We start from the raw sequence: 23,096 nt of genomic DNA, 5'->3' as shown, positions 1-23,096 counted from the left end.
TTTTTTTTTTTGCCTGTTGCAACTCACGGGACGTCTTTGCCGTTGGTATTCCTTTTTAAAAGTCATGCTTCTCTGCATTTGCGTGCCTCGTTGCACATCTCCGCTCATCTCGGTGATGCGCATTACCTTCTTGTTGTTTTCTTCTTCACTTTTCATCTTTGTCCACTCGTGCTCTTACGGTGCCTGCAGGGGGTTCGTGCTGTCTTCGCCATCCTGCTCACACATCGGTACCAACGCAAAAAGAGAAAAGAAAAAGCTGTTCGATGATAGCTCGTCGCTTCTCTTCTCCTCACTGACACTGTGCTACGCTCCTTTCACTCAACGGATGCCTTTCCAACGGAGGTAAATACGTTCCACTGACTCAGCGACGCACCCAACACCATACAAGCGTTTGTGTTCTTTTCTTCTTTGTTTCCTTTATTAAAAAGAGAAAAAATCAAGTACTGAGGAACACTATCGTTTTTCACCGTATCTAATCTGAAGTATTGCTTTTGCACCATCCGCAATGCGCTGTGAAGAAGACGAGTGGAAGGGTGTCGCGGACAAGGTAGCGAGCACCGCCATCCCCACCTCCAAAAGGCTCTTGCGAGTGCCCACCCCTGCCATTCTCGAAGCGAACCCCGACACCCACATCTATCGCTTCCCTACTCAGATCGACTTCGATGTGACGAGTCACAACAACGTGGCGAATCGGCGTCGTGGTCGCTACGTGATTAAGTTAGCGGCCACGTTGTTTCTCGCCATGCAGGCGGACTTCAACACGCCGGGCAGGTGCTCCGACGCGATGGCGTACTTGTGGGGGCATACGCGGCTGGCGCAGGAGTACCTCCGACGCAACCGCCCGCTACGGACACCGTGCGCCTCCTACACAAGTCAGCAGCTGATCAAAGCGGAGGGTCAGTGGAAGGCCGCGCTGGGGCTCCAAGTGCTGGAGGCAGACGGGTTTCAACGCTGCTGGCATGAGCTGGAACCGTTCTTCGAACGCTGTCTTGAAGAGCTCCGTAAGGTTAACAAGGGAGTTCCCGTAAGCAAAAGCCCCAATGGGAATACAGTGCCACCTGCGCAGCTGAGCAGCCTCGCAGAACCGCTAATGAACACACGCGCCTCTGTTGCTGCTGCCGCTGCTGTCGCCGCTGTCGCTGCTGCCGCGAAGGAAATAGTCACACCCGCCGCTCCTCTTTCCGCCGTGGAGGCGAGCTCGGGCTTCTGTAGCGCAGCAAAGCAGACCGTCCGCCGCACCACCCCGTCCCTCGACCTCGCCAAGGTGCCTGCCCGTGGCGTTGCGGTGCTCTACGAAAAGACAGTCCGCTTCCTGCGGCTCGCCTCCACGGCCCGCCGTGCGGGGTACGCCAACGCCACTCCCGAGGAGGCGTTTCTGGCGTCGCGAGGGTGGATGCCGGTGCGGCAGGTTCTGGACGGCGTGTACGCGGACCTCAGCTCGGACAGCGCACTGAAGACGCTCTGGGCGTGGTGGCTCACGGTGCCGGCTGATCAGATGGTAGTCCACTACCTGTCTCTTCTCCTGCTGCTGCGTTTTTCAGGGGAGCTGCAGTTTTTGCAAGATCAAGTCTGCCGCACCGGCAGCAACGGTGGCGGCGTGGAGTTCCCTCTGTCCTCGGTAACGCACCTGCGCGCTGCGTGGGGGCACGACGACAAAAGTGTGGCCGCAGCCGTCATGCAGGAGCACAGCCGAGTGCCACTGCGGTCGCTTGTGGACGGAACTGCCTCCGAAGCAGCACCCTCCGGTGCGCCGCAGCAGCCGCGTGCATCGGGGTGGTTTGAGTACTGCAACGACGCCAAGGTTCTACGAAAGGAGATGGTCGACGTGGGAGGCCGTGTCTTCACCCCTGAAGGGCCGTATCAGCTGCTCCTCCCTCGCGACGTCTTCGCCGACCTCTGTGCACCGCTGCGGCCGGTCTCCCTGCAGGACCCGTCGTCACCGGCTGCATCTCTCGCACCCCTCATGCGCCGGACCAAGAAGGCGAGCAAGCCGCCGGATGGCAAAGGCAGCGCCGCGTTTGGTGTCACAAGCACGGAGACGTTCGTGACGCAGGACGAGTTCGAGGCGATGCTGCACCCCTCTTCGAGCTTTGCCATCGCCACGGCGGTGGCGGCCATGACCTTTGCCGCCTCCAGACTCGCCCTGGTTCAGGTCTCTGCGAGGTACTTTACGAGACAGGACGAAACCGTGTGTGGTCTGGAGGTGCCGCTGCGGATGGTGCACGCGAATTGCTCGCCGCACCGACGCGGTGCAAACAACAGCGACAGCTGCGGTGTCGTCAACGAGGCACGTGAAGGCGATAGGGCATCTTCGCGGTTGTCGGCGGTTGCGGCGCCAGGCTCGACTCGGTCGCTTCTCGTGTTGCCGCATGGGCTGACCTACGGCCTGCTACAACCGACTTCGATGCGGAACGTTGGTGCCGCACCGCCGTCGTCCTCACCTCTGCGGCGCGACAGCTTTTTTCCTGCCGCCGCGTGCGTTGTGGACCCCAACGCGGTCTACGACGTCGCGATCACCGGCGGCGGCGGTCCGTGGGTGAGGGTGCTGCGGCCGCCCACCAAGTTGCTCGTTGACCTCCGCATTGCGTCCTTCTGGGACCTGTGGCAGTGGTACGGCTTCACCTTGTCACCCTCCCCCTCGAACGTCCGCGGAGAAGGTGCTGCGTGTAACACACAGCACCCGTCGTCGAAGAAGAAAGGTGCGCTGACACTCTGGCCCCGGCGGTTGATGGTGGAGGACGAGATGAACGTTTTGGTCAAGCCATCCGTGCCGCTGTCTCTCCGACCGGAGGCAAGCAGCAGATCTCTTCCACCGCCTTCTTCGTTCCTTTCTTCCATCGCTGCTTCCGTGCGTAGCACTGCCTCCCCCCAGGTGGAGGGCGGAGCAGAAGATGACGACGACGACGCTGAGCAGCGGCACGGCAGCGACAGCGGAGGGGCTGCGAATGCGGGCGGTGGTGCGGAGACGACGGACGTCGCCGCGACTCCCGTTGTCACGCCCACAGAGGAGACATTCGACGCGATCCCTCGCTTTCCGTGGGAGTACTTTCCCGCTGCGCAGGCGGAGGCGCTCGTACTGCGGCTGGACGCGGCGTACAAGGCCGGCTTGAAGGAGGCGTGGGAGGGGTGGAATGAAACCGGCCTCAGCGTCTTGAAGCCGCCGTACCCATCTGTAAGAAGCGGCCTTCCTCTCTCTTCTGGCGGACCGCGCTCGGGCACACGCGGTGGTGACATTTTAAGGTCTTTGATCGCCGCCGGTGCGGAGACCTCCCCGGCGACGGCCGTTCCTGCCGCAGTGCCTGAGTGGCAGATGCGTGAGCACGCGCTCTGGGATGGGCTAAGCCGGTGGGTCAGCGCGGTGCAGAAAGGGTGTGCGATGCCGACCTTCTCCCTCCTGCTGCCACCCAACCTCGACCTGCAACCGCCACCGTCGCAGTCGGCGATCTCGTTGACCAAGCGAAGACTGGGCACCGTGGGCCGCAGAAAAGGAATGGCTGCGCTGCGTCGCCTCTTCGGTGCGATGGACTCGCCGACAAACTTCTTTATCGTCGAGGAGCGGGTGTACGCACCGCAGCACAATTTCGATACGTACGGCGTCTGGGTACTGGAGGAAGCTGCGACGGAGAACGAGGCGAAAGACGACGTGAGTGGTGCTTCCGCCGCGCCGCCGAGGGCGTCTGACAACGGTGGTCACCTCAGCTGCACCGACGCCACGAGGGACGAGGTGCGCTGGGCGATTGCTCAACGTCCGGAAGTGCTACTCGCCGACATGCGTGACAATCACGACGAGAGGGTGGTCGGCATGTATCTGCAGCACGCCTGCGTGCTGCACCGCTCCCCCAACAGCCCTTGCACTCGTGGGAGGTCGACGGCGGGGGGCGAGATGGGCTTTACTGCTCTAGCTCAAGACGGCGTAGGCGACTCCGCGTTCTCTGCCTTGCGGCTGCTGCGCTTTGTCGGCAGTGGCGCTCATGTGGAGGGAGTGGACGAGAACACGTTGCACGGAGCGGGCGACGCCACCGCTTGTCCGTCTGATGCGCATACGAGCGCCATTGGCGCCTGCCGAGCGCCAGGTGGGATTATGGAGGAGATTTCGTTGCACTCGCCGCTGCGCCACGCCCACTGTGGCTGCCGCGTCTCGCCGTTTGCGTGCGATGAACTGCTGCTGGGGGCGGCGTGGCCGGCAGAGGCCATCGTGGACTACGTCCTCGTCCCCCCGCTGCGAGAGGCTGTTGAGGTGTACTACGCCAAACGAAGCGCGTCTGCTCAAACTCCATCGTGCGAGAGACGAAGCAGCAGCAGTGGTGCGATGCGCGACACGTTTTTCTGGTCTGCTCCTCCGTCTGCCACGGCGGTGGCTGCCATCATCAGCGACCTCCGTCGTGAGTTGCTGCGCGTCCTCACCGATGAGGTGGCGATGGAGCAGCGGGAATTCTACGGCGATGGGCTGCTCGACTACTGCGTGGCCGTCACGACCCTCTCCTACCGCCACGCCTCGTCCAACTTCGCCATCTGGCGCGGCGGCAACATCACCGAGTCCAGCACGAACAGCGAGCTCGTGATGCGGGCGCTGCCGACGATGCTGCGCGATTACTGGATGTCGCGCCGAGGCATCTGCAACGACAAGCGCCTGGCGGACTGTGTGGAGAGTCTCTTCGGTGCGCTGTCCATGGCACTGTGGGTGCTGCCCCTGCGCCGGCGACGTGCCTTCGGTGCAGAGCGCGGCGACGACAAGGACGCAGTGGACGCGGCGACGTTGGGTGGGGCCGTGGGCACGGACCAGGACGTGCCAGCGCCGGACGCTGACGTGCTCATCTACGTCGCATCCGCGCTGCTGCAGTTGCTGAGTGGATCCAGCAAAGACGGGTGAGACGGTGAAGACGAATACACGTTTCACGTGACTTATATATATATGTCACCGCCGACCGGATTCACGTTCCTTCCGCAAACACGACCGCGAAGAGAGGAGGAGTGCTTGCGTCATTTTGCCAGAACGAAAATGTTGTTTTCGGAGTTAGAAAGAAAAACTGTGTTTTTGCACCAAGTGCGGGAGAGGATGCCATGCCCACATACTGCGATGGATTCCAGCCCAGTTCCAACGCACGTGCGCGTGACACCACTGGGGGAAAAGGGAAAAGCAGCCGAAGAACGTTGAGGCACGGCAACGCGCATGATGCGTCCACGTCGAGAGATGAAAAGCTTCTTCTTTCTTTTTCCCTTTCTTCCGCCATCATCATCGACAACGTATTCGAAGCAGCACCTAACGCATCACGCAGATAAACGCACATACTACTTTGGTTTTTCTGTACCTGTTTTTTTCTGGGCGTTTCACGGAAGACGCATATTAATGTTGATGTGTTGGCCGAGAAAACACAAAGTGTTGCTAGATTGAACGTGCGTGACACGCCGGTGAGCTTTTAATAAAACTTGTTTTACTCTCGCATACAACGGATCGTACACGAGAAAACGTGTATCTTCCGTGCCGCGATTGTACGCAGCTATATATGACATTGACGTAAGGCCTCACACACCCAAGCACCCTCACCTATCACTAACCGCGCAACAAAACTTCTTGTATTTTTCCTGTGCTACACTCAGTAGAGGTGCCGCTCTTTCTCTCTTTTTCTTTTCTCGTCTCCCTATACTACGTAACAGCCATGACGACTATAGGTGGTGGCTCCGCGGTCGGGTCGAGTAGTGCCTTCGACCTTGACGAGATGATCAACTATGTTATCCAGTGTAAGCCCCTCAGCGAGCAGCAGGTGGCTCGTCTGTGCGAAAAGGCAAAGGAGGTACTGGAGAAGGAGAACAACGTACACGCCGTCCGCGCGCCTGTGACGGTTTGCGGCGATGTGCACGGCCAGTTCCACGATTTATTGGAGCTCTTCAAGATTGGCGGACTCCCGCCGGACACGAACTACCTGTTCATGGGTGACTACGTAGATCGCGGCTACTATAGCGTAGAGACGGTGACGCTGCTGCTGCTGTACAAGCTGCGCTATCCGCAGCGTGTGCACCTTCTGCGCGGCAACCACGAGTCACGTCAGATTACGCAGGTGTACGGCTTCTACGATGAGTGCATCCGAAAGTACGGCAGCGCCAACGTGTGGACCATCTTCACGGACCTCTTCGATTACCTTCCGCTGACGGCGCTGGTGGAAAACGACATCTTCTGTTTGCATGGTGGTCTTTCCCCTACCGTCGACACGTTCAATCACATTCGCAACCTAGATCGCGTGCAGGAGGTGCCACACGAGGGTCCAATGTGCGACTTGCTGTGGTCTGACCCGGATGATCGCGATGGCTGGGGCGTGAGTCCGCGAGGTGCGGGCTTCACCTTTGGCCAAGGCGTCACCGAGGGTTTTTGCCACAACAACAAGATCAAGACGATCGCTCGCGCACATCAGCTCGTGATGGACGGCTACAGTTGGACCCACCAAGACCAGCTGGTGACAATTTTCAGCGCTCCGAACTACTGCTACCGCTGCGGCAACCTGGCTGGTCTGCTGGAGTTAGATGAGCACATGAACAAGTGCTTCTTCCAGTTCGACCCCGCCCCGCGCCGCGGTGAGGCGCAGGTGTCGAAGAAGACACCCGACTACTTCCTCTAAAGAGAAGAAGAATAAAATCGACGACGATGGAGAGGAATACGAAGAGGAGAAACGGGACATTCGTTATCAGACGCAATAAAATTTGCGTCGGTATCGCTATTTTCTCTTCTGTTCGTTTTTCCCGTTGTGTCGCGATGGGCGATAGAAATGGACACACGCCCACGACTCCGTGCGCTCCCGAAGAGCGAGCTTGTGTCTCACATCAGCGCGGTTCTACTATCTGTGTTGAAGAGCGAAGCAGCGATGTTGCCAGGACAACATTGGAGCGACATCAACAGCAACGAAAACGTTCCCAAAGGAGGTGCGATTGACCTTTTTATCGCTGTCGGCTACGATGCAGAAGCATTGATTATTGATGTTCTCTTTGCACGCACTGAAACAAAAAGAAATGGCGTGATATGTGTTGTGTGTGTGTGCGCGTGGCAACTTGTGTTGTTTTGTTTCTGTTTCGATTATACGTGTCCAGGCCGTGACGGATCTTTATTTTCTTGTTGGTTGCCGCTTCTTCTTCTTTTCCCTTTCTTATTCGATTCAAATCAGAGATAGAAATTTTTATTGTTTTCAGGAAAAGAAGCAAACGGGCGCGACAAAGCACTGCCTGTCGGTGACCCCCTATTCTAAATCATATTGCGCGCTGGAGTAATTCAAGAAGGTTGGATTGGAGAGGAAGAACACACCACTCCCACCTTCAAAAAACAACAACAACAGCAACAACAAAGCAAAAAAGAAAAGGCGTGTCATTCTAATCTTGGAGAAGAATTCCGCAATCACTTCACTGACGAGAAGGTGCGTTCGAGTGTGGAGAAGAGTGGAAAGTTTCTCTGTTGGCAAGCGATCGATGCAGTTTTGTCCGCTGGCTTTCTTCGTGGGTTATTTCCCCTTGACAGCTTGTGAGGGGACGCGTGCTCCGCAGTTTTCTTGGGGTTCCCCAAACAAAGAAAAGAAGCAGCAAATTGCGTTCGTACTGCGTTTCTTCATCAGTTTTTCTCCACTTACTGACACACCGACTCGCCAAATTGAAGCAGGGAAAAAAGAAAACAGAAGGTGCGGCTGTGCGCTATATTTCCTTTTCCACTTCATGCAGTTCTTATTTCCCTTAAAAAAAAAGCATCTCTTTCTTTCCCTCTCTCTTCTAGCTCTCTTGCTATGTTACGGTACAGCAATGAAAAGATTTGCGTGCCCTGACTACGTTTGATCCTTACACACACACACACTCATTGCCGTGCAGCTAATACGAGCTCAATCACGAAGTTAAAAGGGCACATTTGCCGTACAGTCGTACGTCGTCTCTCTTCTTTCAGCCTAGTGTCCCTGTGCGCTAATCAATCCGTTTCGTTTCGTTTTGTATTTTGTAGTTCCTTCCCTTCCAAAAAAAAAAGAAGAAGAGAGGAAAAATATGATCATTCCAGTTCGCTGCTACTCGTGCGGGAAAGTCGTAGGAAACCTGTACGAGCAATATCAGATGTTGTTAGATCAGGACTACACCGAAGCCGAGGCGCTCGAGGCGCTGCACCTGGAGCGCTATTGCTGCCGTCGCATGATTCTCTCTCACATTGACCTCATCGATGACCTCGTTCCTTACAGCGTGCCTGTGACAGGCACAATGCAGATGATGGGATCTCTGCAGACTTCTACGCCGCTCCGTCGCTGAAAAGAGCAGCAGCAGCAGCAACACAGCTACACCGCGGACAACGAAGCGCGTCTGGGGGTGCGAGGCATATTAACAGAGGAAGGCGGCAACGACGCGTGACTTACTTCGTTCGAGCGGAGCGTTATGAAACAGCGCACACGGTGTTACCTTTCTTATCTTTTTTTCTTGAAACCTCTCTCCGGCTTACACGTGGGGGTTTCGTTAAACACTATTCTCGATTAACCTCCATAAATATATATCTTTAATATGCAAAGCGGAAGAAGATGAGCAACCGCAACAACGGTCTTCTCTGCGAGGGGAGCAAAGCCTTTATTGTGGCTGTGAGCACCAATGGGTGTGCTTGTTGTCCAGAGAGGGTCCAAAGGAAGCCTGGGGGAAAGGTGTGTGGCGGTACAAAGTGCCCTATCGCATATTTACCCTTACTTCTCTATCTTCAGAGATGTCAACAAATGTTGGTTTTTTTTTTTTGCTCGACAGTTTTCTTTTTGCTGTTCATCGCACTGCTGCGTCGAAGCGGACACGGCCGGTTTTCTCCGTTTCATAAGTTCCTTTGAAATGACGTAAAACAATGAAAGTAGCCTCATCAAATTGTGTCAACTTACGGTGCTCTGACATTGCCTACCAAACCGTAATAGCTGTCTCGGCTCGGAGGTGCGCCTTCTTCTTTGTAGAGTTCGTACGAAGAGTTTTGCTCGAGCCACAGCAGAAGGCAGCAACAACAGAAGAAACAGACAAAATGCGGTGCTGCCGGGAAGTCCGTGATAATCCGATCAACATCGCATCTTCGTGTATATGTGTGGGAGGAGGTGATGGGGAGTGGGAACGCAGCCGGTGCGTTCCTTCGCTTGCCTTCCTGGGGGTCCATATTTCGGCTTGATGTGCCTTCGTACCCTGCAGCGCACGCACCGCTTCTTGTTTCCTCCCTTCTTCTCCTCTCCTCTTTTCTTACACCACGGCAGAAACCGTCACTTTCACATATTTTCTTCTCCATGATTTGTAGATCTCAAACGTGTCTTCTCGAACAATTTCGGTGACCATACTTATCACGTATTCCGATTTCGAGCCGCACTTCAGCGTCTCCTCACCTGTTGCCGCCTATTGGGTTACCCACAGACAGACAGCCACACATACACACATACATACGTGGTCTTGTAAATATTCGGTCGACGCAGGTGGCACCGAATTTAGGCAAACATGGGCCCACGAAAGAACAACGCCGCTGCCGCCGGCAAGGATGACGGCTCTGCGATGGGGAAAATGCGAAAGATCAATCCAGCAGGGGCGAGCACGAGCACAACCGGTAACAGCACCAGCAACCGACACCTCAACACCAAAGCCGCTGTCGACGATATCGGCTACACGAACGAGGAGCGTGCCTTTTTAGAGTCCCAGCTGACGCTCTTCCAGTCCAGTAAGAACATGAATGAGGCCAACACCAGCAGCAACGCAGCCAGGACCGATTTTGCTGCGATGACGAAGGAACGATGGCTGACGGGCCTGCCGCTGCTTCTCTCCGCAACGGAGAAGCTGCTTCAAGCGGCAGCGGAGCAGTACCAAATAACGTGCAAGAATAGAGCCGCTGCTGCCGCTGCTGCTGCGGCGACGCAACGAGCGGCGGGTGGCGCCGGTCCGACTTCCTTGCCGCCGATCAACACGCATGAGAAGGAAGCCAGCTTTTCGGACGTTGGGAAACCTACGCCCGGTATCGGGAGCAACAATTTGTCGATCACCGACGGAGCGCTGCCGGCGATGAATGCGAGTTCAGCTGCACCGCGACCCACCCCTGCTGCCGGCACCGCGGCGCAGTTCACTGAGGAGAATGCGTACATTCGCTCTCAGGCGCAGCAGCTGCAGTGGTACCCCTTTACCTATCAACGTTGGCTGGAATTGTTGCTTGAGCCCGGGAAGTACCACACCGCGAAGGATGAAGGCCGGCTTCGGGGTGATGCCATTCAGGCGTCGCTGCGCCGGTGCATCTTAGTTACCTACCCCGCTGTTGAGGGTGGGGACTTCATCTAGGAAGGCAAGGGAAGGCGGAGTGATGGGGGCCACCGAAAGTGATGAATCAAAGAAGCGGAAAACACGCAAGGTTTCTCGCTTCTTCATTTGCTGTTGCATCCAACCTTCGGTGCAGCTGTGGCGCGCGAAGAATTTGAAGTTGCGAGAGTATCTTCACACTTGCGAGGTCGGCAATCTCGGCATTGACAGTCTTCTTCACTGCTTCATTTTCACTGTGCTTCAATCGAGATCTGCGAGTAGAGACACGTGGCGGTGAATGGTTGTCTGTTGTCTGCTTTTTCCCTACACCTTTGTTGGTCTTCCTATATATATATATATATATATATATATTCATAGGCGATGCTGAAAGGACTACGTATGCGCATCGACCCAAAGTGACGGCGACCTATGTATATGTCTCGCCCTTTTGTTGTTCTTCTATTGCGTCTTGTTGCAGTGTGGCGTTATACATATATTGCCAACATCTCTTTCCGGGGCCCTTGCGCGTTGGTCACCTGAATGCGCGCTTTCGTGCCTCGTGCACGCTATTGAAGATCGCAGCCATGACGGCAAAGTACTTTGTTTTATGCACGTGTATTATCAACAACGCCAACACTTTCTTCATTCCGTGTCTTTTGATCCCAACGACTTCCGCAAGTGTTGTTGGTGGAGGCGGGGGTGTAAAGCGGGGGAAAGAAACGGCACTTTGATGAATCTTGCAAAGGAAAATCGCTGCTGCTTGTCAACAGAACTGCACAGGCTGCGCAGCTGTCGTTTGAATGACAGTTTGCGACTACTCCTCGTCACTATTCGTTTGTTCGCTCCTACTTTGACAAGCAATATCAGCATCTATTCGTTTGCCAGCGCTTGTTGCAGACGGCTTTCACAACCTTACAATGGCCGTCGTCGTCACCACGTAGAGAAACGTAAAAGAAAAAAGGAACACACTGTTTCAGATACGAATACTAGTATGGATCCGCATGTATTTTGCGGTCCGGAGTTCATTCTCGAGGTACCAAGCCACAGCGTGAAGGATGTACTGCAGCGTGTAGAGAGCACCGTGGCCACAGCACCTGCAGACAGCGCATCGGTGGAGTCCAATGATAGCCACAGTAAGCCAAGCCCTAGTAGTGGGGCCTCACCAGCTCCAGCATGGACGGTTCAGCCGTCCCTGCTGCTGCGCATTCAAACTGAAATATACAGTTGCTGTACTGCCGATGTGCGTCGACAAATTCACGCACAGTTGGCGTTGAAAGCATGTGTGGCGAAGGATGTTCGGGCGGCCATGGCGATGGTGTCGCGTCGAATGGCTCACTTCAACCGCATTCAGCTTCCAGCGGACTACGCGGATGCTGGACACAGCACCGGCAGCGTGTCGCGCGCGCCCAGCACCGTTGCCTTCGTGGAGGTGAAGCCGACGAACGCGATGAGTGCCGAGGAGGTGTCGTCGATCGCGCAGTCCGTCCGTGCAGCCACCACCTCCACTTCTTCGGCCGCACCTTCTCCGGGTTCCGACGTCTCGCCGGTTTCTTCCTCGGCGTCCTCGTCCAATACACTGATCTACCTGTTGCTGTACATCACCGACTCGCGTGCGGCGGCGCAGCTGCACATGCTCTGTCTGCGCAACACCTATCTAGCCCTCCCAAGCAGCTGCCGTCTGCTGAACTACTTCGTCTTCGGTGGCCGTGCCGCTGCGATTGTGCCGCGCCAAATCCTGCAGAAGCGCGAGTTGTTGAAAACTCATTTCAACTTCGACGCGGAGTTGTGGGGCGTGCTGGCGGCCAAACTCACAAACGACCTCGTCGAGGAGGTGCGAGCCTGCGGAAGAACGCAAGATACGCAGCAGGGCAACGGCCGTCTTCTCACCGCGTTTGAGCGTCATGAACAGGATGTGGCGGCGGTGCTGCGCTACTGTGAACAGAAAGTTCACTACGCCGGCGTCTTCGACGATGACGAGGAGGCGAGCCCGTTTCTCATCGCGATGGGCCTCTGCTGGCGCCTGAGTCTGACGATGGACGACGTGTGCCGGCACTTTGCCCGCCACCCACGGCGCGTCATCCGTGCGCTGGCACTCTACCTCGCACGCTACGTTCTCGCCCCGGAGGACTACGTGTACTTCTTTCTGCCGTCGCTGACAGATGAGGTGATCATTGCGTGCACCGAGGACGCACAGGTCACTTACACCATGAAGGACCTGAGCCGTCAACTGCTGACGAAGAACGACATCGTCGACGCGTGGCTGCCGATGCTGGCCAAGTACTGGCAGGATCAGGTGGTGGCGCCATCCATGACCTTTATGGAGGCATGCTGGCAGTTACAGGGGCGCGGAGATGAAAGCCGCGACGCTGCAACAGCAGCAGACGCATCGTCGCCGACATCCTCCGCGGCGCTGTTTCGCGAGACGGACGGCTCCACGAAAGCCGATGAAGCCGACGGGTTTGCTGTGCGTGGCGCAGGGCGCGGCATCGCGGCCACCTTTGGCTTCCGCAGCATTGCGGAGATCGCCGAGCACGCTGCCCAGCACTCCCGCGTCCTCGTTCCGCAGAGCATGGCGACGATCCTGAAGCGGCGTCGCGGGATTGAGGAGGAGGTGTTTGGTGTGAGTGCCGGTGCCGGTGGCGGAGGTGGGGGCAATGACGCGGCGGTGGACGCGCTCGATGATCTCGACGACGACGACGATGACTTTTTAATTCACGTCGATGTGCGGGGCGACGACGAGGACGAGGACGGCGGTGATCGCCGTGTTGGCGCGCCGCCCTCGAGGCGGGCCCGGCCGGATCAAACAGGTGGCACTGCGTCGCCATCGGCTGCTGGTGGCCGCGGTGGTGCTTTGACGGACCCGCATCGTCGAATTATGCGCGAAGGGCTGAAGCTCACGCTGTCGCTGCTGGGACGGCGCAAGCTGTTCCGCGACAACGACGAGCACTACATCGAGTTTTAGCAGGTGCACGACTTGTGGACGGGAAAAGGAGGGCACTGTTTCCATTGCACAGGGGCGTGATCGTTTAACGGCTGGTGCAACTAATAATAAAAAGGAAAGCACACTTACCCGGAAAAGGCGCTTCGTCTTCCTTCTTTCTCATTACGTTTGTGTATCGGAGCTGCTGCAGAAAGTGCTAAAGAAAAAGACAAAGAGAGCGAATGCGTAAGCGAGAATAGTGCAGAACTCGCGACATTTCAACGAGAGCTGTTTGTGCTCCACCGTCGCCTCGCCGTCTCGTTCATTTCTTCGTCGGCCGACCTTGTGGACTCCTACGTCGTTCCTTTCTCTCCTTTGCCCCCTCCTCCTTCCTTCCTGTCTTACTCGTGCATTGGTTTCCTAATGCTGCAAGCGGATGCCCTGAAACGATTATTTAGCGCATTCAACCGCTTCTCAAAAAACAATAACAACAACAACAGCAAACTAACAAGCAAACGAATACAGTCTTGTCGTGCCACACCACCGTCTTCTCTATTTTTCCCCTTTATCTTCCCCCTTTGAGTGACCCTCACACGCAGATCTCTTTCTCTCTACTTATACACACTATCGTACGAGCAACCAGTGTTCCGGCTTGCCAACCCGACCCCAGGCAAAGAGCGCACCTCTTCCTCGCTGGGTGTGCACGTTTACGCACGTCAGCCCGGTCGTTTCTGGCGTTTTCTTTTTGGCGAGGAAAGGCATCCGTGCACCGCCTCGCAAGCTTCGACTCAGCTGTACGAAAGAGCTACGTTTTTGTTCTTCCTCGTTTAAAGCGAAAACTCCAGTAAATATATATTTATTTATATAGAGGAAGAGATGTCGTCCAGCGATTCTCTTCGGCAACTCCGCGAGGAGCAGCGGCGCCGCTTCGAGTCTGCCAAAAAGTCGGGGCATCTGCCGGGAATCAAGAGATGCGCCGCCTGCCACGAACCAACGTACAGTGCGGCGGTGTGCCCCGTCTCGGGCCACTATCACGACCTCGATAAAAAGAGACTGGTTGGCGGCAGCGTTGTGAACACGAATATCATCTCCTCCGCTACGCTCATGGCGGCCATTGACCAGACGCGCGTCAAGTGGGTGCCGAGCCGCACGCAGCTGGTGAAGGTGGACGCGCAGTCCATCAACATTTTCCAAAGCTTCTCGGCACAGATGGAGTGGCACCTGCAGCGCTACGGCATCTTGTACGGCACCTACGACAGCGCCGCGCAAACAGTCGAGGTGCACGCCGTCTACGAGCCGGAGCAGCACGGCAACGCGTACACCTTTGAGGCCATCCCCGACCCCTACGTCGATAAGGTGGATCACATGGCGAAGGAGCTGGGTTTGCGTCGGGTCGGTGTCGCGTGCACCCACAGCGTCCGAGACACGGACGAGGTGCTGCTGGACTTTAGAGAACTGCTGCTGTGCGCCAAGGAGCAGTCTCGCTTCGGCGACGAGTGCGTGCTACTGACGGTGGGACCGAGCGCGACGCCCTCGACGGCGGAGACGGAGAAGATGACGAGCGCCCCTGGGGAGTCGCCGCCCTCGACAGGGCTGGCGAGCGGCAGCGCCAGCAATGCGAACGAGCCCGCCTTTGTCGTCTCTTGTCAGGCGTGGCAGACCTCGCCGCAGTGTGTGCAGCTGTACCGCCTGGGCGTGCTGCAGGAGGCCCCGGCCGGAGAGGCGGCACTGCAGACGGTGGAGCAGTCCCGCAACGTGTACTCGACGATGCCGCTGGAGGTGGCGCAGACGGACACGGACCCGAATGGGCATCAGCGCTTCGTCACGAAGGCGCCCAGCACAGAGGTCGACACGCGCTGGTTCACGAGCTACATCGCCGTGCAGCAGTTTGAGTCGCCGGTCGTGCGTGGGGCGTTCATGCGGCTTTCCCGCCCTGGGATGCCGCCGCCGGCTCTGCAGAATCTGCGCAACTACCTGAACGATCCGAGGCGCAAGGGTGTGTCGTTTGCTGAGTCTGTCGCTGACTTCCACGTGTTGGTGTACTTGCTAACGCAGATCTTTACGTCGGAGGAGGACCTGCATGCGTTGTGCGCCGTGGCGAAATCAAAGCAGATGAGCGAGGTAGCGAGAAACTATGAAGCCATCTTGAAGGCAATGATGTCAGCGCAGTGATGTGTCGGAAAGCAGGGATTTATATTTGGTTTGACTTCCGTCGTGGTTTGTGCGGTTACTGGACTCCTTTGACTCTGCAAAGTTTCAAACGGGAGGGGCGTAAAGCGCACACCGTCAACATCGATGGGCAAACCTGTAGCAAGAATACACATTTATCTCTGCGGTTCCAATGCTTACCACTCGCCTGTCCCGTGTGATGCTCTCCGGTGGGTGAACGCAGCACGCGCCTGTTCTCGCCTCTTCTTATTATTTTACGACCCAACTACACATATGTGGAGGGAGGGGGGAACTAAATGAAACAATGTATCAAGAGCGTTAATTCGATGGTAGAGGAAACCGTTGAAAGACAGCGTCAAGCGTAAAATGGAAGGTATATGTATGACACACAGTTTGTGTTAACCGACTTAAAACTGTACCTTCTCTGTGATGGCGTTGCTTTTAGACGTGTCCATCACTCGCTGCAGCACCCGCGCATCCCAGATTCGATTGCGTCTTCCTCTTCCTCTTCCTCTTCGCATCCGTATCTCCTTTGAATGCTCTGTCTTGTCCCGTGACGATAATTTCAATTGTTCTTATGTTTTTACTGTTGTCGTTAGAAACGTGTGGAATCAACTGCAGCAACCGCAACGCCGCGGAAAGCGCCATCTTTAACGTGCACGCCGTTTTATGCGAAGCGTTGCAGCCGAATTGATATTCTTCTCCTTTCATCTTTTCCTAATTATTATCACTGCGCCACGAACTTCTGGAAAAGGCAGCAGCACCCACCGACCCACGTAGCGTACGTACACAGAAAACAGTGAGTGCATACGTGCGCTGGCGATGCTGTCCTTCCCCAACCCCCCCTCACCCCTTTCCAGGTGACACTGTTGCCCGAGCAATTGCAGTCGCCATCGTCGTCGTCAGGCGGTTCGTCCTCCTCCACCGCCGCCGCAACATCCACCCAACGCGCGCTGGAGGCCTCCCGCACGGAGAGCTGGACAGCTGCCGCGTCAATGCTCCACAGTGTTCTCGACCTCGCTAGCAACTACCGCAAGCCGCAGGTCAAATTTGCATCCTACTCCCCCGAGAAGGTGATGCGCAGCGTGCGCGGCATCGTCGATGACGACCGGTGCAAGGAACTGCTTGCGATGCTGCAGGAGGCCGTACGCGCCTACGCGGAGCGCTGTGTCGAGAGAATCGCGGAGCTGCGTCGTAATCAGTCCTTCTCCGCGGTGGCGGCCGCTTCTCCCACGTCGACACCGTCGCCACATAAAGCGATCACTTCAACGGGTAGCGCCGATGAGGACGAGGAGGCACAACAGGGAGAGGTGAAAGAGGACGCAGCGTCAGCACTGGATGCGGTGCGGACCCTCGCCATCTTCGTCACGTACTTCGAACGGCTGCAGCACGGCATCGCTGAGCTCGCCGCGGTGTGGGTCTACGCAAACCAGTGGTGCTCCCTGCAAGCAAGCCGTGAGATCCCCCGCTCCCTCACCACGGCGGGCAGCCAAGAGGCGAGCGATGTGTTTCGCAACGTGCCGGAGCTGTTCGAGGTCGCCTTAAAAGGTTACTGCGCAGTGTTGAAGGCGGAGTTGGAGGCCGATACGGCGACACTCGACACGACAACTTCAACCGCCACCGCGACGACGACGACGACGACAACAGCCACTGCCTTGGCGGTCTCCACGACGAGCGAGGTCGCCCAACTGAAGTCCTCCGCCACTGCCGCAGACGCGAGGATGGGCGTCTCGGAGCTAGAGATGCTCGCCTGCCCGCCGTCGTTAGAGCACCTGACCACTCCCCTCCGTCGCCGTCTTTTGTTTCTCTTTACGCAGCTGACACGCGAGTCGCAGCAGTACAACGCGCTTGTGGAGCCGGTGGTGGTGCGCCTGGTGCGAAGCCACTTCGAGAGTGTGGCGCACAAGTGGTGGGCCGAGGAGTTGAGCGCAAAGAAGTATTTCGAGCTGAGTGAGACGGCGTTGAAGCACGCGGACACGGTGTATCAACAGTTTCTCCACTCGGGCACCATACCCTTGGTGGAGGACGCCATCCAGGCGACGCTGATCGGCAGCGTCGGTGCCGAGGTGCTAAAGCGCGACTTTGCGCTGTTGATGGAGCAGGAGCAGTTCCACGCACTGCGATTGGCGTGGCGACTTCTTTCGTCCAGCGCACACGTGCGCAGCGCCCCGGCGGTCGTCACGCTGTTCCGCGAGTACCTTCTGGAGTGCGGGCAGGGGATTATGGAGGAGTTGGTGCCGAGTTCGGCGAAGATAACACCAGCTGGTGCACAGGTCGCCGCACGTGAACGGCCCTTCTTGGCGGTGCGTCATTTAATTGGGTTATTGGAGCAGGGCGGCCGCACCGTGGAGAAGTGCTTCCACGAATGTGAGAAGGAGTTCAAGGTGGCGCTGCATGAGGCCCTGCAAACCATCCTGGAAGCCTACCCGAACGCCTTCTCGGAGCAGCTGGCGGCCTATCAAGATGCGATTATGAAGGAGGTGGAGGTGGGACACGTGCCCGTGAGTCTGTCCGCCGCCGCGGCGGGACCGAAGACGCACGAGGTGGCGCGCGCTTCGCTCTCCCCGTCGCCGCTGCAACATCACCACCTGCACGACGAGGAGAACAGCGGGCCACATGCGGCTTCCACCGCCGCCACTGGTGGGGAGGCGGAAGAGGTAGAAGAGGAAGACCGGTCGCCTCTGCGCCGCCCGCGTGCTGAGGCGACTGCTCCGTCAAGCACCGCCACCACAACACCGGCACAGACCAGTGCGGCCGCCGCTGCCGCCGCCGCTGATGAGCGCCGGGATGAGGAAGCGGGTGCAGGAGCAGGCGCCATCGAGGAGAAAGATGCCGCTTTGGGTGCTGCGGCCTTGCGCCACGCGGCCCCGCTGCCCGCCGAGGCAAAAGAAGCCACACCCGTGCTGCGCCGCATCGCGTACATTTATTCCTACCACCCAAAGAAGGACCTCTTTGAGGCGGCCTACTGGCGCGACTTTGCTCGGCGCTGCCTGCACCCGCACCGCAAGGTGGACGTGGCGGCAGAGAACGCCTTCATCTTTTACCTGCGCGACATCTGCGGCCTGTCCTTTACCTCCAAATTTGAGGGCATGATGACGGATCTCGAGTCGTCCTCGCAGCTGACGGCGCAGTACAAGACGTGGTGCCAGGAGCAGACGCCGTCGTCTGCGGTGCTTGCCGATGAGGAGGAGGAAGGAAGGAGAGAGGACAGGGCTGCGGTTCGTACGGCGACGGAGAAGGTAGCGATGACCGCTGCAGCTGGCGGTGCAGCGGTGGAGACGCACCTGCTGATTCTCGCGCAGAGTTTCTGGCCCAAGTACGCCCCCCAGCCCCCACAGCTGTACGTCCCACCTCCCCTGCAGCGTGTTACGAAATCCGTAGAGAAGTTCTACACCGGCCTCTTCCCGAACCGTCACCTCACCTGGCAGCACCCACTCGCCCACGCCACACTGCGGACGCAGCTGACGCCTCAGAGCCCGGTGTTCAGTCTGACCGGGACGTACGCGCAGTGCATGGTGCTGATGCGGCTGGACGCGATGCTCGACGCGGGGGTCACCGCCGTGACGGTGAAAGCGCTGTGTGACGAGGCCGGGTTAGACTGCACGAGCACCGAGGTGCTGTGGTCCCTGCAGGGGCTGTGTCACCCGCGATTCCGTCTTGTTCTGTGCAGCGGCAAAACGACGGCATCATCGCCCGCGAGGGCAGCGAATGCGAAAGAGGAGTCAGAAAGGGAGGGCGCGGTGAGGGCTCCGGCTTCTTCTTCTTCGACGACGACAACAGTTCAAGGGCAACTGTCTCCAACCGATGTGGTGCGACTGAACCTTGACTTCTCCTCGAACACGACGAAGGTGCGCATTCCACTGCAGACCCGCGCCCGCACGACGGCGCCGGCCGGGATGGACGGCAGCGGCCGTGGTGCCCGCACGGTGGACAACGACGGTCATCTAGTGGAGGTCGCCGTCGTCAGCTGCCTCAAGGCGCGGCGTAGTGTGTCCCACGCTGACCTCGTTGCCGACGTGAATGCGCGTCTGCCCTTCGCGGTGTCTGTCCCGATGCTGAAAAAGACGATGGAGAAGATGATTGAGCGCGGCTTCATGGTGCGGGGGAAAGACAACACCTACCAATTCTCGGCGTGAGCAGCGGCATCCGCAACGCCAGGAAAGGGAGAAGAAAGATCAAGAGGGAGGGTGGGAGCGTGAAAGCGACAGGTTTTTGCGTGTGTGTATAACTGTGCGGCAGTGAGGGCATTTGCGGGGTTGGCGGCCGTGGAGGCAAATAAGGCAGCGGTGCGCCAGTGGTTCTCCTTGGTGTCGTGTGGGTAAACGGGGGAAAAGGCAAACGAACAGCTTTCTGTGCTGCAGTGGTGGACTACTCTTGGTTTGCTGCGCCTCTGGACAGTAGTGACTTCGATTGTTTAAACACATGTGAGATGTCGACCTCTTTGTTTTCTTTTCTAATGGTGGTTCTTTAAAAATTCAACTACATCAAAATGAAAAGAGAACAGTGTTGTCGTGGTGAGGTCCTCTGACCATCTTTTTGATTTTCACTGCTGCTGCTGTTACCCACCTTCATCCAGTGTATGCACCCCATTAAATAGGCGCTTTCGTGGGCTGTGTGAAGACGCCGCCGTCGTCTCTTTTTTTATTCTTTTCTTCTTTCCCACTCCTTCCTTTCCTTTCGTGGTGATATGGACGCTTTCTCCCCGCGCTTTTCTACCCCCCTTTTTTCAAAGCAAATCCTACAGCATCTTCTTTCGTATTTCTAAAAAAAAATAATAGGTTTATACACATCTCTGCCTCGCCGCAAGAATTGCTTTTGCACGACGATATACACACCCACACTTCCACCATTGTCTATACAAGCAAAGGTAAAATTCCTTTTCTCCTGTGTTTGCGCAGAGTTCTCTTCTCGAACAACGCGAAGGAGAAGGAGCAGAGGCGGGTATTCAAGAAGTACGCGTACGCGTTTCCACTCGAAGCTGATCAGCTTAAAAAGTCAAAGCACAGACAAACAGTAAGTCGTGCCACTTCTTCACGCACAATGTGGTCCATGTTTTCGCAGGACTTCACGGACTTCGCCAAGGTGTTCCAGTCCGAGTCGGCGGGCTTTGTGGATTACTTGGGTCACATGGCCGCCGACGTGGTCGGCCGCGGCGACGTCTACGCTGGCGATGAAGTGCTAAAAACGACGCAGAGCATGCCGCTGCCTATCGAGCTGCTGCAGCGCCTGCAGGAGGCGGAGGCCACCTACAGCCTGCCGATCCAACCAGAAGAAAAGGACGCCTTTGCGGTGTGGAGGACGGCCAACCCCCTCAGCAGCGTAAACGCGCAGCGTCGCCAGGCTGCGGAGGCGTCCGACGACCTGTCGAAGAGCGAAGGCGGCTCTCCTCCAGGCAAGGTAGGGATGAAGTCTCCGCCGCCAAGGCCGGCAGTCATGACACCCAACCGCCGTTCGTCAGAGTGGCCCGATGAGCCGAACGACGAGACACGGCAGCGGCTGTTGGACTACAACGACGTCGTGTTGCAGCGGTACATCGCGCTTGTCGGGGATGCCGTGAGTCCGCGTTCGAGCATTCCGGCCTCCCCAGCCACGCCAGACACGCGACGGCGACTGACCGACCCACCGTCCTCCACGAAATTGAACGACGACGACGATGGGGCGGCGGGTGGGAAGGCGGGCGAGGAAGGCAAGAGCAGGACGGCCGTGGGAGGGGGTGTTAAACCGCCGATAGCGCCGTTGTCCCCCTCTCCCTCGAGGGCAGCGACTGCGACGGGCCACGTCATTAGCGAGGACGACTTCTTTGATCGGTACTTCTTTCGCCTCACACAGTTGCGGGTCTCGGAGGCGCAGCGTCGTCGTGATCGGGCGGCGCTAGACTCGGCGGATGCCTCGCCCGTGGCGGCCTCCGCGCAGCGTGCGGTGACGACCGACAACTCTGTCCATTCCGCCACGCCGACCTCCCCGCAGTCCCCCAGCCCGTACACCAACGCCAACGACGCCAGCCGCCGGAGCAGCAGCGACGACTTTGATGCGGTGCCGCTCTTTGCGAAGCGCATGATGACAGCCGCGAGCGGCTTCGTGACGAACATCGACAACGCGCTCAACAACGTCGTGGCGGCGGAGACGTCGCAGTGCAGAGGTGCCGGTGTGAACTTCAACCGGGTGGACTCGGAGGACGAGAGCGCCAACGTGGACCCGAGCGAACTCCAGCACTTCCGTGGGACGAAGCAGAAAATTGCGGATCTTGAGTCGCTCGTGCAGGAGCTGCAGGAGACACTGCGCCACGAGCGTCGCCGTGTGCAGCAGCTGACGGCTGCGCTGGTGGCTCACAACGTTGAACTACCTGCGGAACTGCCTGCTTCGACAACGAGTACCCCAGCGAAGGGCGTCACGGCAACCGTGACACCGCTGCGACATGTCGACCCCACACCGGCGCCCGGTGCGCCTGCTGCGGCTGCGAAGGCCAAATCTGCGGAGACGTCGCGGCTTAGCGGTGGGGGTGCCTCTCCGGCAGCCTCCACTGCCGCAGCGGCTTCACGAGAGGAAGGTACCGCCGACGAGGCCGATGCTCATCATTCGCCAGCGGAAGCGCGGAAGGGGAACGGCGTTATATCTGTCGGTAGCGAGGAGGAAGACGACGACGAGGCGTGGGTGAGCGTGAGCCCGTCCGCCGAGCAGTCTGTACCGTAGCGATGCAGAGAGGCGAACTGCGCGCAGGTTTTCTAAACGAATGTTCGAAGAACGCAAAAGAGGTCTTTTGGGCTCTTGTTGTTGCTTCCCTATCTCGTGCCTTTTCTTTTTCATGTTTTCTTTAAAATGATCGATGCCCGTAAAAGTTTGCGGGCGCGCATCCTCTGCTTCGAAACCGGCTAGTGTGTCCCGCGTTCCACCGTCCCGCGTGCGATCGTTCTGCTTTCGGCTCTCTTTTTTCTGTACCTTACCCTCTCGCTCTCTCTATATATTTTTACTTTCTTTTTGAAACCAGCGACGCCGAATTCCGTCGTCTCCCCCCGCTTTTGGACGTTCGACTCACCTTTGTTGTTTTGGCGAGCTTCTTCCTTCTATTGTTTTGTTTTGTGTGTTTTGTTTGCGGAGACTCACTGGAGGGGGTGCCGCAGTTAGTACGTTTTTTTCTTTTCTTATTCCGTGTGCGTTGTTCTCTATCTCTCTTTTTCTTTTCATTGTTGATGCTTCACTGTATATGATGTTTAATGTTTGTTTGTTGTCTGCTTGCTTTTGACTGTTTGTGTCTTTCTCCTCTTTTTGGTGGTTCTCATCTGTTTTTCTCACGTCGTGTACCGATAACAGCAACCTGTTGCAAGCGTGGAGTTGTGGCAGCGATCACCTGCGCACGGAGCAGCGTCTGTGTAGCTCGCTACGTACAATAATCGATGGCTTCACAGCCTTGCCGGAAGCCGCCTTTGTCAACCCACGACATCGTCGCGACAACACAAACGAACAACAACAAAAAAAATAGTATGTGATGCTCCTGCTTTTGAACTGAGCTGCGCATCGTGCCTTCGGGGCTGTGCGTGCGAGAGCGGGCATCTGCCTTTTGATCAATGGATTTCATTTCAAAGGCAGGACGCAAACAACGAAACATATGAGGGGGCGCAGCTTTTGAGCTGTGGAACGTGATGAAATTCAACATCCCGCAGAGGGGGCGCTACTGCTACTCTTGTCGCGAATGCCGCGGCTTCGTCTCTATTGTTTTGTTGCGATTGTATGCGTGACAAGAGACGCACTAAAAGTCACGTAGACCGCCCCA

At 57.2% G+C, this 23,096-nt stretch overlaps 8 protein-coding genes across 13 annotated transcripts; all 8 read left to right on the top strand.

Moving 5' to 3' along the window:
• Positions 1 to 188: 188 nt before the first annotated feature.
• ABB37_05400 (Dcl2, dicer-like protein) lies at positions 189 to 4,870 on the top strand (the record flags this gene model as incomplete). Its single annotated transcript, XM_015803396.1, has 1 exon — positions 189 to 4,870. The coding sequence occupies exon 1, from the start codon at positions 506 to 508 to the stop codon at positions 4,868 to 4,870; it is 4,365 nt and encodes a 1,454-aa protein (XP_015658038.1). The 5' UTR covers positions 189 to 505.
• Positions 4,871 to 5,253: 383 nt separating this feature from the next.
• Positions 5,254 to 6,611, top strand: ABB37_05399 (putative serine/threonine protein phosphatase; the record flags this gene model as incomplete). Of its 3 annotated transcripts, none has more annotated exons than XM_015803395.1 (1): positions 5,254 to 6,611. In XM_015803395.1, the coding sequence occupies exon 1, from the start codon at positions 5,658 to 5,660 to the stop codon at positions 6,609 to 6,611; it is 954 nt and encodes a 317-aa protein (XP_015658037.1). In that variant the 5' UTR covers positions 5,254 to 5,657. The 3 variants fall into 3 exon arrangements, with proteins under 3 accessions (XP_015658037.1, XP_015658036.1, XP_015658035.1); XM_015803394.1 differs by having other exon boundaries at positions 5,257 to 6,611; XM_015803393.1 differs by having other exon boundaries at positions 5,601 to 6,611.
• Positions 6,612 to 7,746: 1,135 nt separating this feature from the next.
• Positions 7,747 to 8,262, top strand: ABB37_05398 (Dna-directed RNA polymerase ii 8.2 Kd polypeptide putativedNA-directed RNA polymerase ii; the record flags this gene model as incomplete). The annotated part of the gene is made up of 1 exon (XM_015803392.1): positions 7,747 to 8,262. Exon 1 carries the CDS (start codon positions 8,008 to 8,010, stop codon positions 8,260 to 8,262), a length of 255 nt encoding a protein of 84 aa, XP_015658034.1. The 5' UTR covers positions 7,747 to 8,007.
• A 958-nt stretch (positions 8,263 to 9,220) lies between these two features.
• On the top strand, positions 9,221 to 10,281 carry ABB37_05397 (hypothetical protein; the record flags this gene model as incomplete). 3 transcript variants are annotated; one of them, XM_015803391.1, is made up of 1 exon in its annotated part: positions 9,221 to 10,281. In XM_015803391.1, the coding sequence occupies exon 1, from the start codon at positions 9,457 to 9,459 to the stop codon at positions 10,279 to 10,281; it is 825 nt and encodes a 274-aa protein (XP_015658033.1). In that variant the 5' UTR covers positions 9,221 to 9,456. The 3 variants fall into 3 exon arrangements, with proteins under 3 accessions (XP_015658033.1, XP_015658032.1, XP_015658031.1); XM_015803390.1 differs by having other exon boundaries at positions 9,262 to 10,281; XM_015803389.1 differs by having other exon boundaries at positions 9,336 to 10,281.
• Positions 10,282 to 11,096: 815 nt separating this feature from the next.
• ABB37_05396 (hypothetical protein) lies at positions 11,097 to 13,201 on the top strand (the record flags this gene model as incomplete). The annotated part of the gene is made up of 1 exon (XM_015803388.1): positions 11,097 to 13,201. Exon 1 carries the CDS (start codon positions 11,231 to 11,233, stop codon positions 13,199 to 13,201), a length of 1,971 nt encoding a protein of 656 aa, XP_015658030.1. The 5' UTR covers positions 11,097 to 11,230.
• Positions 13,202 to 13,591: 390 nt separating this feature from the next.
• ABB37_05395 (hypothetical protein) lies at positions 13,592 to 15,331 on the top strand (the record flags this gene model as incomplete). Of its 2 annotated transcripts, none has more annotated exons than XM_015803387.1 (1): positions 13,592 to 15,331. In XM_015803387.1, the coding sequence occupies exon 1, from the start codon at positions 14,036 to 14,038 to the stop codon at positions 15,329 to 15,331; it is 1,296 nt and encodes a 431-aa protein (XP_015658029.1). In that variant the 5' UTR covers positions 13,592 to 14,035. The 2 variants fall into 2 exon arrangements, with proteins under 2 accessions (XP_015658029.1, XP_015658028.1); XM_015803386.1 differs by having other exon boundaries at positions 13,617 to 15,331.
• A 595-nt stretch (positions 15,332 to 15,926) lies between these two features.
• Positions 15,927 to 19,464, top strand: ABB37_05394 (hypothetical protein; the record flags this gene model as incomplete). The annotated part of the gene is made up of 1 exon (XM_015803385.1): positions 15,927 to 19,464. Exon 1 carries the CDS (start codon positions 16,324 to 16,326, stop codon positions 19,462 to 19,464), a length of 3,141 nt encoding a protein of 1,046 aa, XP_015658027.1. The 5' UTR covers positions 15,927 to 16,323.
• A 595-nt stretch (positions 19,465 to 20,059) lies between these two features.
• On the top strand, positions 20,060 to 22,018 carry ABB37_05393 (hypothetical protein; the record flags this gene model as incomplete). Its single annotated transcript, XM_015803384.1, has 1 exon — positions 20,060 to 22,018. Exon 1 carries the CDS (start codon positions 20,369 to 20,371, stop codon positions 22,016 to 22,018), a length of 1,650 nt encoding a protein of 549 aa, XP_015658026.1. The 5' UTR covers positions 20,060 to 20,368.
• Between the last annotated feature and the right edge of the window lie 1,078 nt (positions 22,019 to 23,096).

Source organism: Leptomonas pyrrhocoris, assembly GCF_001293395.1.
Source record: "Leptomonas pyrrhocoris isolate H10 chromosome Unknown, whole genome shotgun sequence".
Classification (NCBI taxonomy): Eukaryota; Euglenozoa; class Kinetoplastea; order Trypanosomatida; family Trypanosomatidae; genus Leptomonas; species Leptomonas pyrrhocoris.
The sequence above is the reverse complement of the archived record's forward strand: the minus strand, read 5'-3'. Positions and strand labels throughout refer to the sequence as shown.